The following is an 11,379-nucleotide window of genomic DNA, read 5'->3' as shown; positions in this document are numbered from 1 at the left end:
GCTGAGGCTGACACCTTGTTCTACCAAATGGTTCATTAAGTATCTTCTCTAATCAATAAAAGATCAGAGAGCAGATACACTTGAACAGTATCCTGGGAGCAGTATGTGCTGCTCTGATCCTACTGAGTTGCTGCACTCGGTTTTTTAGGTTTTTGATGTTTATTTTTTCAATTCCTTTCTAACCAAAGAGCCTTCCAAGCTGTGAATGCCTAGAGCCTGCCCTGGCATGTTGCTGTCATTGCATGGTGTGCCAACCCTAGCTCCAAATCATGTCGAGCAGCTGAAGAATCATGTGCTGCCAGGAGTAAAAATAGTGTCACTGCCCCTGGCCCCTGTCCAGCCAGTGCCTGTGGCAGCCCCTGCAACCTGGTGGCCGAGCTGGGGCCAGTGCAGGACCAGGCTGGCCGTGCTTTCTGTGCCCCACAGTGCTTCCTCGTGCTTGGAAAACACTTCAGGCTCTCATGATTTATTGGCATTAAAAAAATATTTCCACTTGAATTACACAAACGTCAGCGCCCGCGGCTCCCCTGGGGCCCGGCTCTCGCCAATCCCGAGCTGCCGTTCCTGGAGCTCGGCCTGTGCTGGTGCTGGAGCAGCGCGGGCGGTGACGCAGAGCCCGGGAGAGCGCAGAGCCCGGGGGAGCGCGGCCGCCTCCGTCCCCCCGAGCGGCCTCGCTGGGGCCGGGGCATCCTCTGCTGCTGCTGCCCGCTCCATGGGCTCCTGCCCGCTCGCCATGGGCTCCTGCCCACTCGCCATGGGCTCCTGCCTGCTCGCCATGGGCTCCTGCCTGCTCCATGGGCTCCTGCCCGCTCTCCATGGGCTCCTGCCCGCTCCATGGGCTCCTGCCCGCTCTCCATGGGCTCCTGCCCGCTCTCCATGGGCTCCTGCCCGCTCCGTGGGCTCCTGCCTGCTCCGGAGCTGTGCCCAGCGCTGCCCGTGCCCTGCCTGCCCATCGGTCCCCGCAGCCCCTCGCACCCAAGTGCTGCCATGATCACATCTGCTCACAGAGCCCACGAGTCCCCCCCCAGCTGTGGGATTTATTGCGGGGTGGGGGGGGTTCCCTTTTTCCTCCAGCTCTGTTTCGAGGGGAGGACGTGTCACAGCTTGGGGGGTGACGCTGCACATCTGAGCATCCCCTGCCCCGGCAGCATCCAGGGGCGAGGGGGTCCCTGAACCTGCGGGGCTTGGCCGGGCTCAAGCGGGCAGGGAACGGGGCCGGGCACGGAGCGGGGCCGGGCTGGGATCGGGGCCCGGCTGGGAACGGGGCCGGGCCGCTCCGCCCCGCTCCGCCTCCGGGCCCGCCCGTCCCGCCATGGCGGCGGCCTTCACCGCCCTCCGTGTCCTGCTTGGGCTCTTCTTCTTCCTCACGGGCGTCCTGAAGGTCTCGGACTGGCTCTCTGCCGACCTGCACCGGCACATGGTGAGTGCAGCCACGGGCTCGGCAGGCTCGGGGGCCGCAGGGCCGAGCCCGGGGGGAATGAGCAGCATGGGGGCAGAGCAAAGAGCAAAGAGCACTTTGGTGTGCAGGGCTGAGCCCCGGGGAAAGGAGAGGAACAGGTTGGAGTGCAGGGCTGAGCTCCAGGGGAAAGGAAAGGAGCAGGTTGGGGTGCAGGGCTGAGCTCCAGGGGAAACGTGCAGGGCTGACCCTGTTGTGGTGCTGGGCTGAGCCTTGGGTGAGAATGAGCAGGTTGGGACTACAGAGGTTCAGGGTGGAGCACTTTGGGTACAAGGCTGAGCCCTTCATTGTGAGTCAGCCCAGAATCCCTTGGAGCGCAGGGCTGATCCCACTGGGGTGCAGGGCTGATCCCCTTAGGGTGCGTGGTTGAGTTATTTAGGATGCAGAGCTGGAGTTATTTAGGATGCAGAGCTGATCCCCTTGGAAGACAGGGCAGGGCAGAGCAGACACACTGGAGGGGCTGTATTTCCCCAGCCCCAGGCTCAGGGCTGCCTCACCCCTCTCCCACCCTTCCCAGGCATCGGAGTTCGTGCGTTTTGCCAAGGTGTTTCCCCTGAAGGACTTGGGGTTTGTGCCGGAGCCGGGCAGGTACCTGGCGGCCGTGGGCTGGGTGGAGGTGACGGCCGGGCTGTTGCTGGCATTTGGGCCCCAGCTGCTGCAGGAGATCAGCAACTTCATCCTCAGCGTCGTCATGATAGGTGAGAGCCAGCGGGCACTCACTGCCCATCGTGGGGTCTGGGGACACCCTTGGCCAGAGAACCCCATTCCTGTGCTCTGCTCCTTGCCCAGGTGCCATCTACACTCTGCTGGCGCTGCAGGAGCCGCTGGCCATGTGTGCCCCGGCCACCCTCTCCCTCGGCCTCCTCCTGCTGCTCAACATCCGCGGGTACCCAGCTGCCCCCCGGCCCAAGTTCGAGTGATGAGAGGCGGGAAGGACAGACGGGAAGGACAGACGGGAAGGACAGACGGCTCGGCTGCTGGGGAGCAACACCTTTATGGTATTTTCAGGGATGACGTCGCATCCTTGCTGATGAGACACAGTGTGTCCTCTCCTGCCTCTGCCAGTGACTCTGGTGCTGGCTGTCCCCACACTGTGGGACCTGGGCTGGTGCTGTGGGATGGTGGCCATGGCACCACTGTGACACTGCTGTGACACTGCTGAACTCGCACAAGGTGTCCGGCTCTTTCCAGTGTTTGGCCACACTAAGCAGGGGCTGGCTCTGCTCTCTTTCAAATTTTGGAATAAAACCTCTTGTTTTTCATGTTTTGCCTCCCTGTTTATTTCTGCTTCCCCCCCATGCTGAGCCTCGGGGGCTGAGGGGATGTCCTGGGGCTGGAGAACCCAGTCCCTGGGGACAGTGCCTGGACACAAGGCCTGGGGACGTGTGGGAGCTGGTGCAGGAGCTGGCACAGAGGCAGATGGACAGTGGGGAGAGCCCATCTGAGGTGGGATCCCACAGCCCCCCAGCAATGTGCCAAGCCCCTTGCTGCACACCAAGGCAGTGACAGGAGCGAGTGCCCAGGCAGGCATGTGCTGTTTGTGGATCTAGCTCCCACAGGGAGCCACCCTCTGCCCCCCCAGATGGGCACAGCACGCTCAGGATGAACCACAGCTCACCTGAAGTGGCTCCCAGCAAGGGGGCTGGGATGGCTGTGTGGGGAGTCTGGCTATTGGGATGAGCAAGGGGTGTAAGTCACCCCTGTACCCCTGGTGGGACCTGAAGTTAGGTGTCACCTACCTCAGGGTGACATCTTTGGTGTCCTAAAAGAGCACACACAAATTTCATACCACACAAAGCAGTGACTCAGATGCTCACAGATCTTGGGGGGCCTCTAGGGCTGCTCCCCTTAAAACCAGCTCTGAAGCCAACAAAAGCACAAAGAGGCAGGAGGAGGCAGATTCCTGCTTTGATCCCTTTGGGGCATCCCTCTTGTCCCCAGCTGCTGGGTGCAGAAACCTGACCCTCTGCTGCTTTCATCCAGGCGTGGGTGGGAGAAGGGCCCTGGGAAATGGAATTAGATGAGGTTGGGGGCACGGCAGGGGGGTCAGCCAGGCCAGTACTGGCCACTCCCACACGTCCCCAGCCCCGTCAGCCGGCACAGGGGATCTTAGGGTGGCTCCAGCAGGGAATTCCCTGTTACATACACACACAGGTGCTCTCCCCACTCCAGCTGCTGTCCCACAGGCAGTAACACAGGGGGGTTTGGGATAGTGGGTGGGGGTCAGGCAGCCCCTGCCTCCCCCAGCACTTAAAGCCGTCCCCAGCCTGGCTGGGTCACAGCGAGGAGCAGCCAGAGGGGACAGAACCGCTCCCGCCTGACCCAAGGTAAGTAACGATCGTGGTGTGGGTGAGATGGAGCATTCACTGTGTGTATGATGGGGAAGGAGGAGGAAAAGGGGACCCCTGAGGGAGTCAGACTCAGGTCCCCCAGGCTCAGCAGCTCGTGCTCTCCATGCCTCAGCCCGGGGCTGGGTGCCGTGCGTGCCGAATCCAGCCCTGCTGTGCTGGAAAACACCAGCTGGTGACTCAGTGCCTTCGTTGGCGAGGTGTGGGCAGGCAGTGATGGGAGGTGAAGTAACTGCAGCCCTGGATACAGCCACTGCAGCACAGTGTGCTTTCCCATGGCCAGGACCAGAGGCAGACCCTGCTGTGCAGGACTGGGGGGCACGGGGGGTGCTGGCCCCCTGTTTGTACCCCCTGTCCCTACCTGGGTTTCTCCATTCTGCAGCTCACTGAGCCAGTCAGTGACTTCCTCATGCCTGGCTCCATGGGGAATTTGGGGTGCTGGGAGAGGGCTGGGGTGGGTGGCCCCACAGGCACGTGCTGTGTGGGAGGTGTTAAGCCCTGCAGCTGCCGACTGGAGCCAGTGTGGCACCTTCGGGTGCCTGCGGCTGCAGCTCTGTCCCCTGGCTGTGCTGCAGCTGTGCCTGCCACTCCCTGCAGGATCTAGATGGGCAGTTGACAGTGGCCTCTAGGCTCCCTTGTGTGGGGGGACAGAGCTGGGGTCTCCTCCTCTCCTGTGTGAGCTGAGCCCTTCTGGCGGATGAAGGCATCCCCTCAGGGCTCTGCCTTCAGTGCCCAGCAGTGCCAGCCAGAGAGGTCGTCCTGTCCAGGTCAATGTCCCTCCCCTGTCCCCAAGGGTTGTCCCTGACTGTTTGCCCTCTTTGCAGGAGCCAGGGATGAACAGCTCAGTGCCGGGACCTCTGCTGGTGGAGCACCCTGGAGAGTGCCTGCCCAACAACCCGGCGCAGTTCGTGCTGGTGCCCATCGTCTACTGCCTGGTGCTGTGTGTGGGGCTGCCGGGCAACCTGGTGGCATTGCTGGTCTTCCTGCAGAGCGGCAAGGTGAGGAAGGCCATCCGCATCTACCTCATCAACCTCACGCTGGCTGACATCCTCTTCAACCTCACCCTTCCCCTCTGGATCCACTACTACCTGGCTGGGGGAGACTGGCTCCTCTCGGAGGCCACCTGTCGCCTGGCAGGGGCCGCCTACTACCTGGCGACCTACAGCGCCATCACCTTCATGGCCCTCATCAGCTTCAACCGGTTCTGCGCGGTGCGGGCGGCGCGCCGGGTGCTGCCGCTGCCGGGGCCCCGCGGCGCCGCCCTGGCCTGTGCCCTGGCCTGGCTGCTGGGGCTGGGCTGTGCCGTGCCCACCCTGGCCACCCACCAGACCTTCCCCACCCCCGCCGGGACCACCGCCTGCTTTGAGCAGCACGGGCGGCAGCGGGGCTATGCCTACGCCATGGTGGCTTTCTTCTCCGCCGCCTTCCTGGTGGTGCTGGGCACCTACGCCTCCATCGCCCGGGCGCTCTCGGTGCCCGCCGCTGCCTCGCCAGGCTCCCACCGGCAGCAGGCCCGTGCCATGGTGCTGGGGATGCTGCTGGTCTTTGTTGTCTGTGTTGCCCCCTACCACCTGACGCTCGCCCCCTGGGTGGGTAGCCGGCCCCCCGCACCTCTCTGTGCTCCCCCCGACACCCTGGATGTGCTGCACACGCTGAGCGTGGCCCTGCTCAGCCTCAACAGCTGCCTGGACCCCGTCGTTTACTGCTTCTCCATCCGGCGTTTCCGCGCTGACCTGCACCGCACCCTGCGCAAGATCGGCCGGTGCTTCCCGCTGCCCCCGCCGGCCCCGCCCGGGCCCGCTCCCGCCGCCCGAGCATCCTCCTTCACCTCCTCCTAGCGGGGTGGGCACCAGGGCCCTGCCCCCGCCTGCCCCGGTGCCACATTCCCGCTGGGACCCGGTCCCTGTTGCCAGGTGAGGGATCGGGAGCAGCGTGGGGGGAGCTCCGGCTTCGTGCGCTCCCCTCCTCCCACCCCGCTCTGCTCTCTGTGCATTCCCACGCGCCCGCAGCTCCTGCTCGAGCACGGATCCTGCCCCCCGCATTGCAGGCACCGGCAGGGTGGCACTGGCACTGGGAGAGCGGCACTGGCGCTGGGAGAGCGGCACTGGCGCTGGGAGAGCGGCACTGGCACTGGGAGAGCGGCACTGGCGCTGGGAGAGGGACTCACCCAGCAATGGGAGCTGAGCCACAGTGGGGTGGTGAGGGATGCTCAGAATGGCGAGGGATGCTCGGTGGTTGCTGTTGTCTCCCGGGGATCCCCATCCTGCAGGGACACGCATGACCCAAGACCCTCATGGCATGAGCTGGGCTGCTGGAGGGGCTGTTTGAGGCCCCCTATCATGTCCTGCAGTGTCCCTAAGCCTCATGCCTGCAGCCCTCCTGCTCTTGGCCAGGATTAAAAATGAACCAACCAAAGGCTTCTTGGCTGGGCCCTCACCGAGAGGTTTCTGTGCCATGGATATGGGGCAGCCCCGACCCCCGCAGCCCCTGCCCCCAGCCCAGCCCGGCTCCTACAGCAGGACCCTGCCCCAGGGCGGATATTGGGGCGGACATTGCACCCGGGGCTGCTGACCCGCACCCCCTGCCCGGTTCCCTGCCCGGTTCCCTGCCCGGTTCCCTGCCCCATCCCCTGCCCTGCCCATGCGGGGGCGGCCGGGCCGGGCGCTGCCCCCACCCCGCACCCGCCGCCCCCGCCCCGTGAGCCCCGGCGCGGCGGGGGCGGCGGAGCGGGCTCGGGGCCGGCCGTGGGCGGTGTGTGGGCGGGAGATGGTGTTTTCCCAGCCCTGGCTCGTTCCTGCTGCCAGCACAGCCCCGCTCCCGGCGCTGCACCGGCGGGAGGGCAGAGCCGCTGCTGTGCAGCCAGGCGGGTTCTGGGTGTGGTGGGGGACAGGGGTGCATCAGCTGCCCCCCAGCTCGGGGTGTTGCTCCCCCAGCACAGGGCTGCTCTCCAGCACACTCCAACCCACGTGCATGGAAGGAACCGGGCTGGAGGAGATGTGATGCCTGGGGACTGCTGGCATGGCATGGGATGGGATGGGCAGGGTGGCAGCGGGCACCAGGACGGGTGGGTGATGCTGTGCCCGTGGGTGGGCAATGATTAAAGGCTGCCTGGATGCCAGCAGAGAGGTGGAGGTGCTGGGTAAGGGCTGACCCTGGGGAATGGGGACTCTGTGCCATGGAAGCTGTGCACCACTGTGACCCAGGGACACCATGGCTCAGTAAAGCCAGTGTGGGTTCATGGGATGCCCGTGCTGCCCGTGCTGCCTGGACACTTTGCCCCCATGGCTGGATGATGCCTCCATGTGCCACAGTGCTGCTGCTCAGCAGAACTGAGACGTGTCCCAAGGTGCCTCTGCTCCACACCCGGCCCCAGGCCAGCTGCCTTCGACCACCCAGTTCTTCCCCTTTTGAAGTTCCTATTAAATTTTAATCCTTTTATATAACTGCTGAAGGAGGGGGCAGAGCTCTGCTCCCCGCCTGCAGCAGGAGCAGCAGTGTCAGCAATGCAGGATGCTACAGGGCCTGGTGGGCTCTGGGACTGGAGATCTCTTCCTGGGGGCATCAGGACTTTTGGGGGGCTCTCTGCACACCAGGAGTGGGGACAGCTCCAGCTCTGCCTCTGCCAGGGTGTCCTGTTCAGTGGGAAAACCTTGGCACTTGAACCAGAGCCTGGGACATGGACAGGACTGCTTAAAAACACACACAGGGCACTCATTTGGGCCACATCCCCCCACGCACTGGGCAGGGCCTGGTGAGGTGCTCTGGGCTCAGCTTGGCACCAGGATGGGGCTTGTGCCACCGTGCTGCTGCTGCCACAGTGCAGGGCGTTACCCAGGTTATTGTTCCTGCACTTCCAGCCCGTGCTCGCTGTAATTATTATTATTATAATTATTATCAAATTACAGGGTGTGGTGTGAGTGGCTCAGCGGGCAGGCAGCAGCGGGTGGCCCTGGGTCTGCTGAGGGAAGGCTGGGCCTCGGGGGCTGCACCGTGCCTGGGGCTGTCCTGGCACCGCGGGGCTGTTCTGTCACTCAGGGGCTACCCCGGGGCTATCTCAGTACCCCAGGGCTGTCCCTGCACTCTGTCCCCTCCCTGGCAGGCTGTGTGCCCGTGGACAGGCGTGGGTGACAGTCCCGGAGTGCCCTCGGCTCGCTGGGGTGATCCAGGGGGATGCCCACGGGTGGGTACCCCTTGTCTGGGTGCCAGTCCGGCTCTGCAGGAATTCCCACGGGCGGGTACCCCTTGTCTGGGTGCCAGTCCGGCTCCGCAGGGTGCCTCGGGGGATGCCCACGGGTGGGTACCACTCATCCCGCACCCGCAGCATCTCCCCGGCCCCACGTGCGGCTGCCCCCGCTCTTCCCCCCCGTGGGGTCCCGGGGCGCCGGGAGGCGGCGGCAGAGCCGCACCGGAGCCATTTTGCGCCGCCGCCGCCCGCTCTGGCTCCCGGGGAAAATCCACCGCCGTGTCTTGGCGGCGCCGCGGCGGCCCCGCTCCGCTCCCGCCGCTCCGCGCCCGCCCGCGCTGCACTGCGGGGCCGCCGCCACTCGCATGCTGCCGCCCGCCGCGCTCCCACGCGCGGGGCGCCGGCCCGGGCCGAGCCGGGACCAGCCGAGCCCAACCGAGCCGGGCCGGGAGCAGCCGGGCCGGGGGCGGCCGAGCCGGGCCGTCGGGGAACCGCCCGGGAGCCGCCGGAGGATGTAGGAGGCGGGAGCGGGGTAAGAGCGGCGGGGGCGGCCCCGGTGCCGGGGGTGCCGCGGTGCCCAGCGCAGAGCGGGGGCCGGTGCCCGGGCTCCGCCGTGCCCAGCGGGGAGGGCGGGGGGGGTGCGGGAAGCGGTCCCGAGGGCCCGCGGTGCTCAGTGCGGAGGGGGCTCTCACCGACGAGGCACCGGAGCCGTGCGGAACCGGCCCCGCGGGAACGGGACGTGTCACCTGCGGACCCATCCGGCCCCGCCGAGCGGCTGTCCGGGGGTGAACCGGGGAGGAGGGAGCCGGGGGATGGCCGGGGGCGTCTCGGCGGTACCGTGGCGCTCAGCTCCGCCAGGATTCCCCCGTGGGTGGGGGAGAGGGGGTCCCCATCTCCTGCTGCCCGAGGCACTGGGGAGGGCGGCACAGCCCGCAGCCCCTCCAGCCTCCCCTGGATGGCGACGCCAGCCATGCTGCGTTCTCCCGCTGCGGAGGGCTCGGGGCAGGCCCAGGACCCCTCCCCACCCACCGGGCTCCCCCTCCTCATCCTGCCGGGGGGGGGAGGCTCGGACCATGCCCGGCCGGGTGCTGAGCTGTGCCCATCACCGTGCATGCAGGCGCCGTGGTCCCAGCCAGCCTGGCAGGCAAGCAGAGCTTCGGGGGCCCCTGTCTGGCTGCTCCCTCTTGCTGCTGCCTTCCTTCCTCCAGACTGTTGGGGTTTCTTGGAGGAGTCGGTCTGGTCCCTCCATCCTGTGCCAAACCTGCAGAGCAAGTTGGTGCTGGGACCGCTGGTGTGTCTCCATCCTGTGACATCCAGCCCTGCATGTCACCTCCCTCGTGGGGTCCAGGGCTGTGCTGCCCACAGCGGATCCCTGCCTGTCCCCTGGCCAGGAAGAGGGGACAGAGCCTGGCTGGTGGGGGTTGGTTATCCCTGTGGGAATCCAGGCAGCCTTGCTCGGTGTAAATGGGAGCAGGATCCAGTCAGCAGTGCAGATTCTCCTTTAGGAAATTGATGTAATTTTTGGTCTTTCTCAGTTTCTCACCCCCATGCTCCACTGTTCCCCCCTGAATGCATCCACAGTTCCCAGCCCTTGAGGACTCTGTCTGTGCAGGGATGGAGCAGGGGAAGGCCACTGGGAGATGGGCATGGCTGCAAGGAGCATGTCAGCCCTTTCAAGCTTTATTACAGCGCCGGCAGGGCTGGGAATGCAAAAATAGCCATCAAAGTGACCGTGGAACATCCGAGCCTGGAGGGGCCCCTTTTGGCTGTGGCGGTGGTGGGAGCACTGACGTGGGGAGATGTTGGTGTGAGCCAGCTTTGGGGCTGCCCTGGGTGTTGTCACCCCACTGAGCCAGGGCACCAGGACCAGCTCCACGTGTCCCTGCTCTGGTGAACAGGGTGACAAAACCGTGGTGTCCCTCTCCAAGCCTGGGCGAGATGGTGCTGAGCTTGGTGCCCAAATCTCCCTCCTGAGTGCCAAGGCTTGTGCCACGTGGGCTTGGAGGAGCAGCCCCCAGCCCTCTCGATCCTCCTGCTGGGCCTGGCTCCCAGCAGCTTGGGCAAGGCACGGGATGAGTGGAGGGTGTTGGGAAGCCCAGCCTGGGGGTGTTTGGGGGCCCTTCCATCAGCAGCTCAGAGGCAGAGCAGTGCCAGCACCTGTGGGATGCAGAGCCTGTGTGGGTGGCTGGTGGCTGTGCTGGTGAGGGTCTCCCCAGCTCTGCCCACCCTCAAGGGCAGGATCAGGCCCCGTGCTGGGGTCTCATGGCCAGGTGGAGCTGCTGCGGTGGGGGCTGGGGCTCCAGATCCAGGTTTTGCAGACGCTCGCATCTCTCCAGCAAGCTGAGCCGAAACCCTGGATCCCACCCAGCCAGAAATTTGGATCTGGAGCCAAAGGTGACTCTTGGCCCTTATTGCCAACACGGGAGAAGCTAAAATCTGGATCTGAGCAGAAACAGGAGGAGCCTGGATCCAGCGCAGGGGCTGAACGTGTGGCTTGTGCTCCTTCTGGCCATCAAATTGGATTTCCTGAAATAGCCTGTTGAAGACCAGAGCCCAGCAGGGACCGAATGACAGGTCACCAGGGGTGTGGAAGCCCCATCACGATCCTGGCTGCCTGCTTCAAGACGTTGGCAGCCAGCAATAATAGTAATATACGGTGCCATTGCCGGGAGAGCGCAGCGCTGGAGAGCTAAGAATAGCAGGCGAGACGTGCCAGCAGAGGGGGACTCTGGGCCGGGCGGGGGCCGGGGCTGCGGCTGGACGTGCCCTGGGGGACACCCCGGCCATGGGGTGGCAGCTCCTCCCGGCGGGGGGACATCCCTGTGATGCAGGTGGCTGCGGAGGGCAAGGGGATGTGGAGAGTGCTTGGTGCTGCAGAGCCTGGGTAGTGCCCCTTCAGCCTGGCCTCTGGGCTTTGCCATCCCCCAGAACCAGGTGTAAAGCCTGCTCTGATAAAGTGGCCTTCAGATCTCGGCCATCCCAATGGCCCTGTGATGCCTGGTTCCTCTATGAGCAGCAGCACAGGGGGGCCAACTGGAAATCCATGGACAGGGCAGACAGCTCAGCACTCCACACCCGCCTCCCCCAAAGCAGGCAGGATTGAGCCCCTTCTGCCCAGTCCTGCTCAGCAGCTCGTTCCAGGGCTGCACAGTGTCACTGGCAGGGGACAGAGAGGGCCAGGCCACCACAGGTCCAAAAGCTGAGCTCTGTCAGCCGCCACAGCACGTGGCAGTGGAGCAAGTACCCATCGGGGTAAGGAGAATTAATTTGTACCTTCCCCATTTCTGCAAGGCCAGGGGTGCTGCAGCACCCCGTGTCCCCCTCCCACAAGCAGCTGTGTTCCTGCAGTGCCTGTGTCAGTGCCTCTGCAACCTGTCCTCAATCTTAATTAG

At 65.0% G+C, this 11,379-nt stretch overlaps 2 protein-coding genes across 2 annotated transcripts; both read left to right on the top strand.

Annotated features, from left to right (window-relative positions):
• Window positions 1-1,079: 1,079 nt before the first annotated feature.
• TMEM35B (transmembrane protein 35B) lies at window positions 1,080-2,718 on the top strand. Its single transcript, XM_071453185.1, has 3 exons — window positions 1,080-1,420; window positions 1,974-2,154; window positions 2,246-2,718. The coding sequence occupies exons 1-3, from the start codon at window positions 1,313-1,315 to the stop codon at window positions 2,374-2,376; spliced, it is 420 nt and encodes a 139-aa protein (XP_071309286.1). The 5' UTR covers window positions 1,080-1,312; the 3' UTR covers window positions 2,377-2,718.
• Window positions 2,719-4,637: 1,919 nt separating this feature from the next.
• On the top strand, window positions 4,638-5,642 carry LOC139603074 (platelet-activating factor receptor-like). Its single transcript, XM_071453516.1, has one exon. The coding sequence runs from the start codon at window positions 4,638-4,640 to the stop codon at window positions 5,640-5,642; it is 1,005 nt and encodes a 334-aa protein (XP_071309617.1).
• Window positions 5,643-11,379: the final 5,737 nt, after the last annotated feature.

This window comes from Agelaius tricolor, unplaced genomic scaffold (assembly GCF_023055355.1).
Source record: "Agelaius tricolor isolate 1412-34295 unplaced genomic scaffold, bAgeTri1.0.p SCAF_36, whole genome shotgun sequence".
In the NCBI taxonomy this organism is placed as follows: domain Eukaryota; kingdom Metazoa; phylum Chordata; class Aves; order Passeriformes; family Icteridae; genus Agelaius; species Agelaius tricolor.
This window is presented reverse-complemented; position numbering and strand designations above follow the sequence as displayed.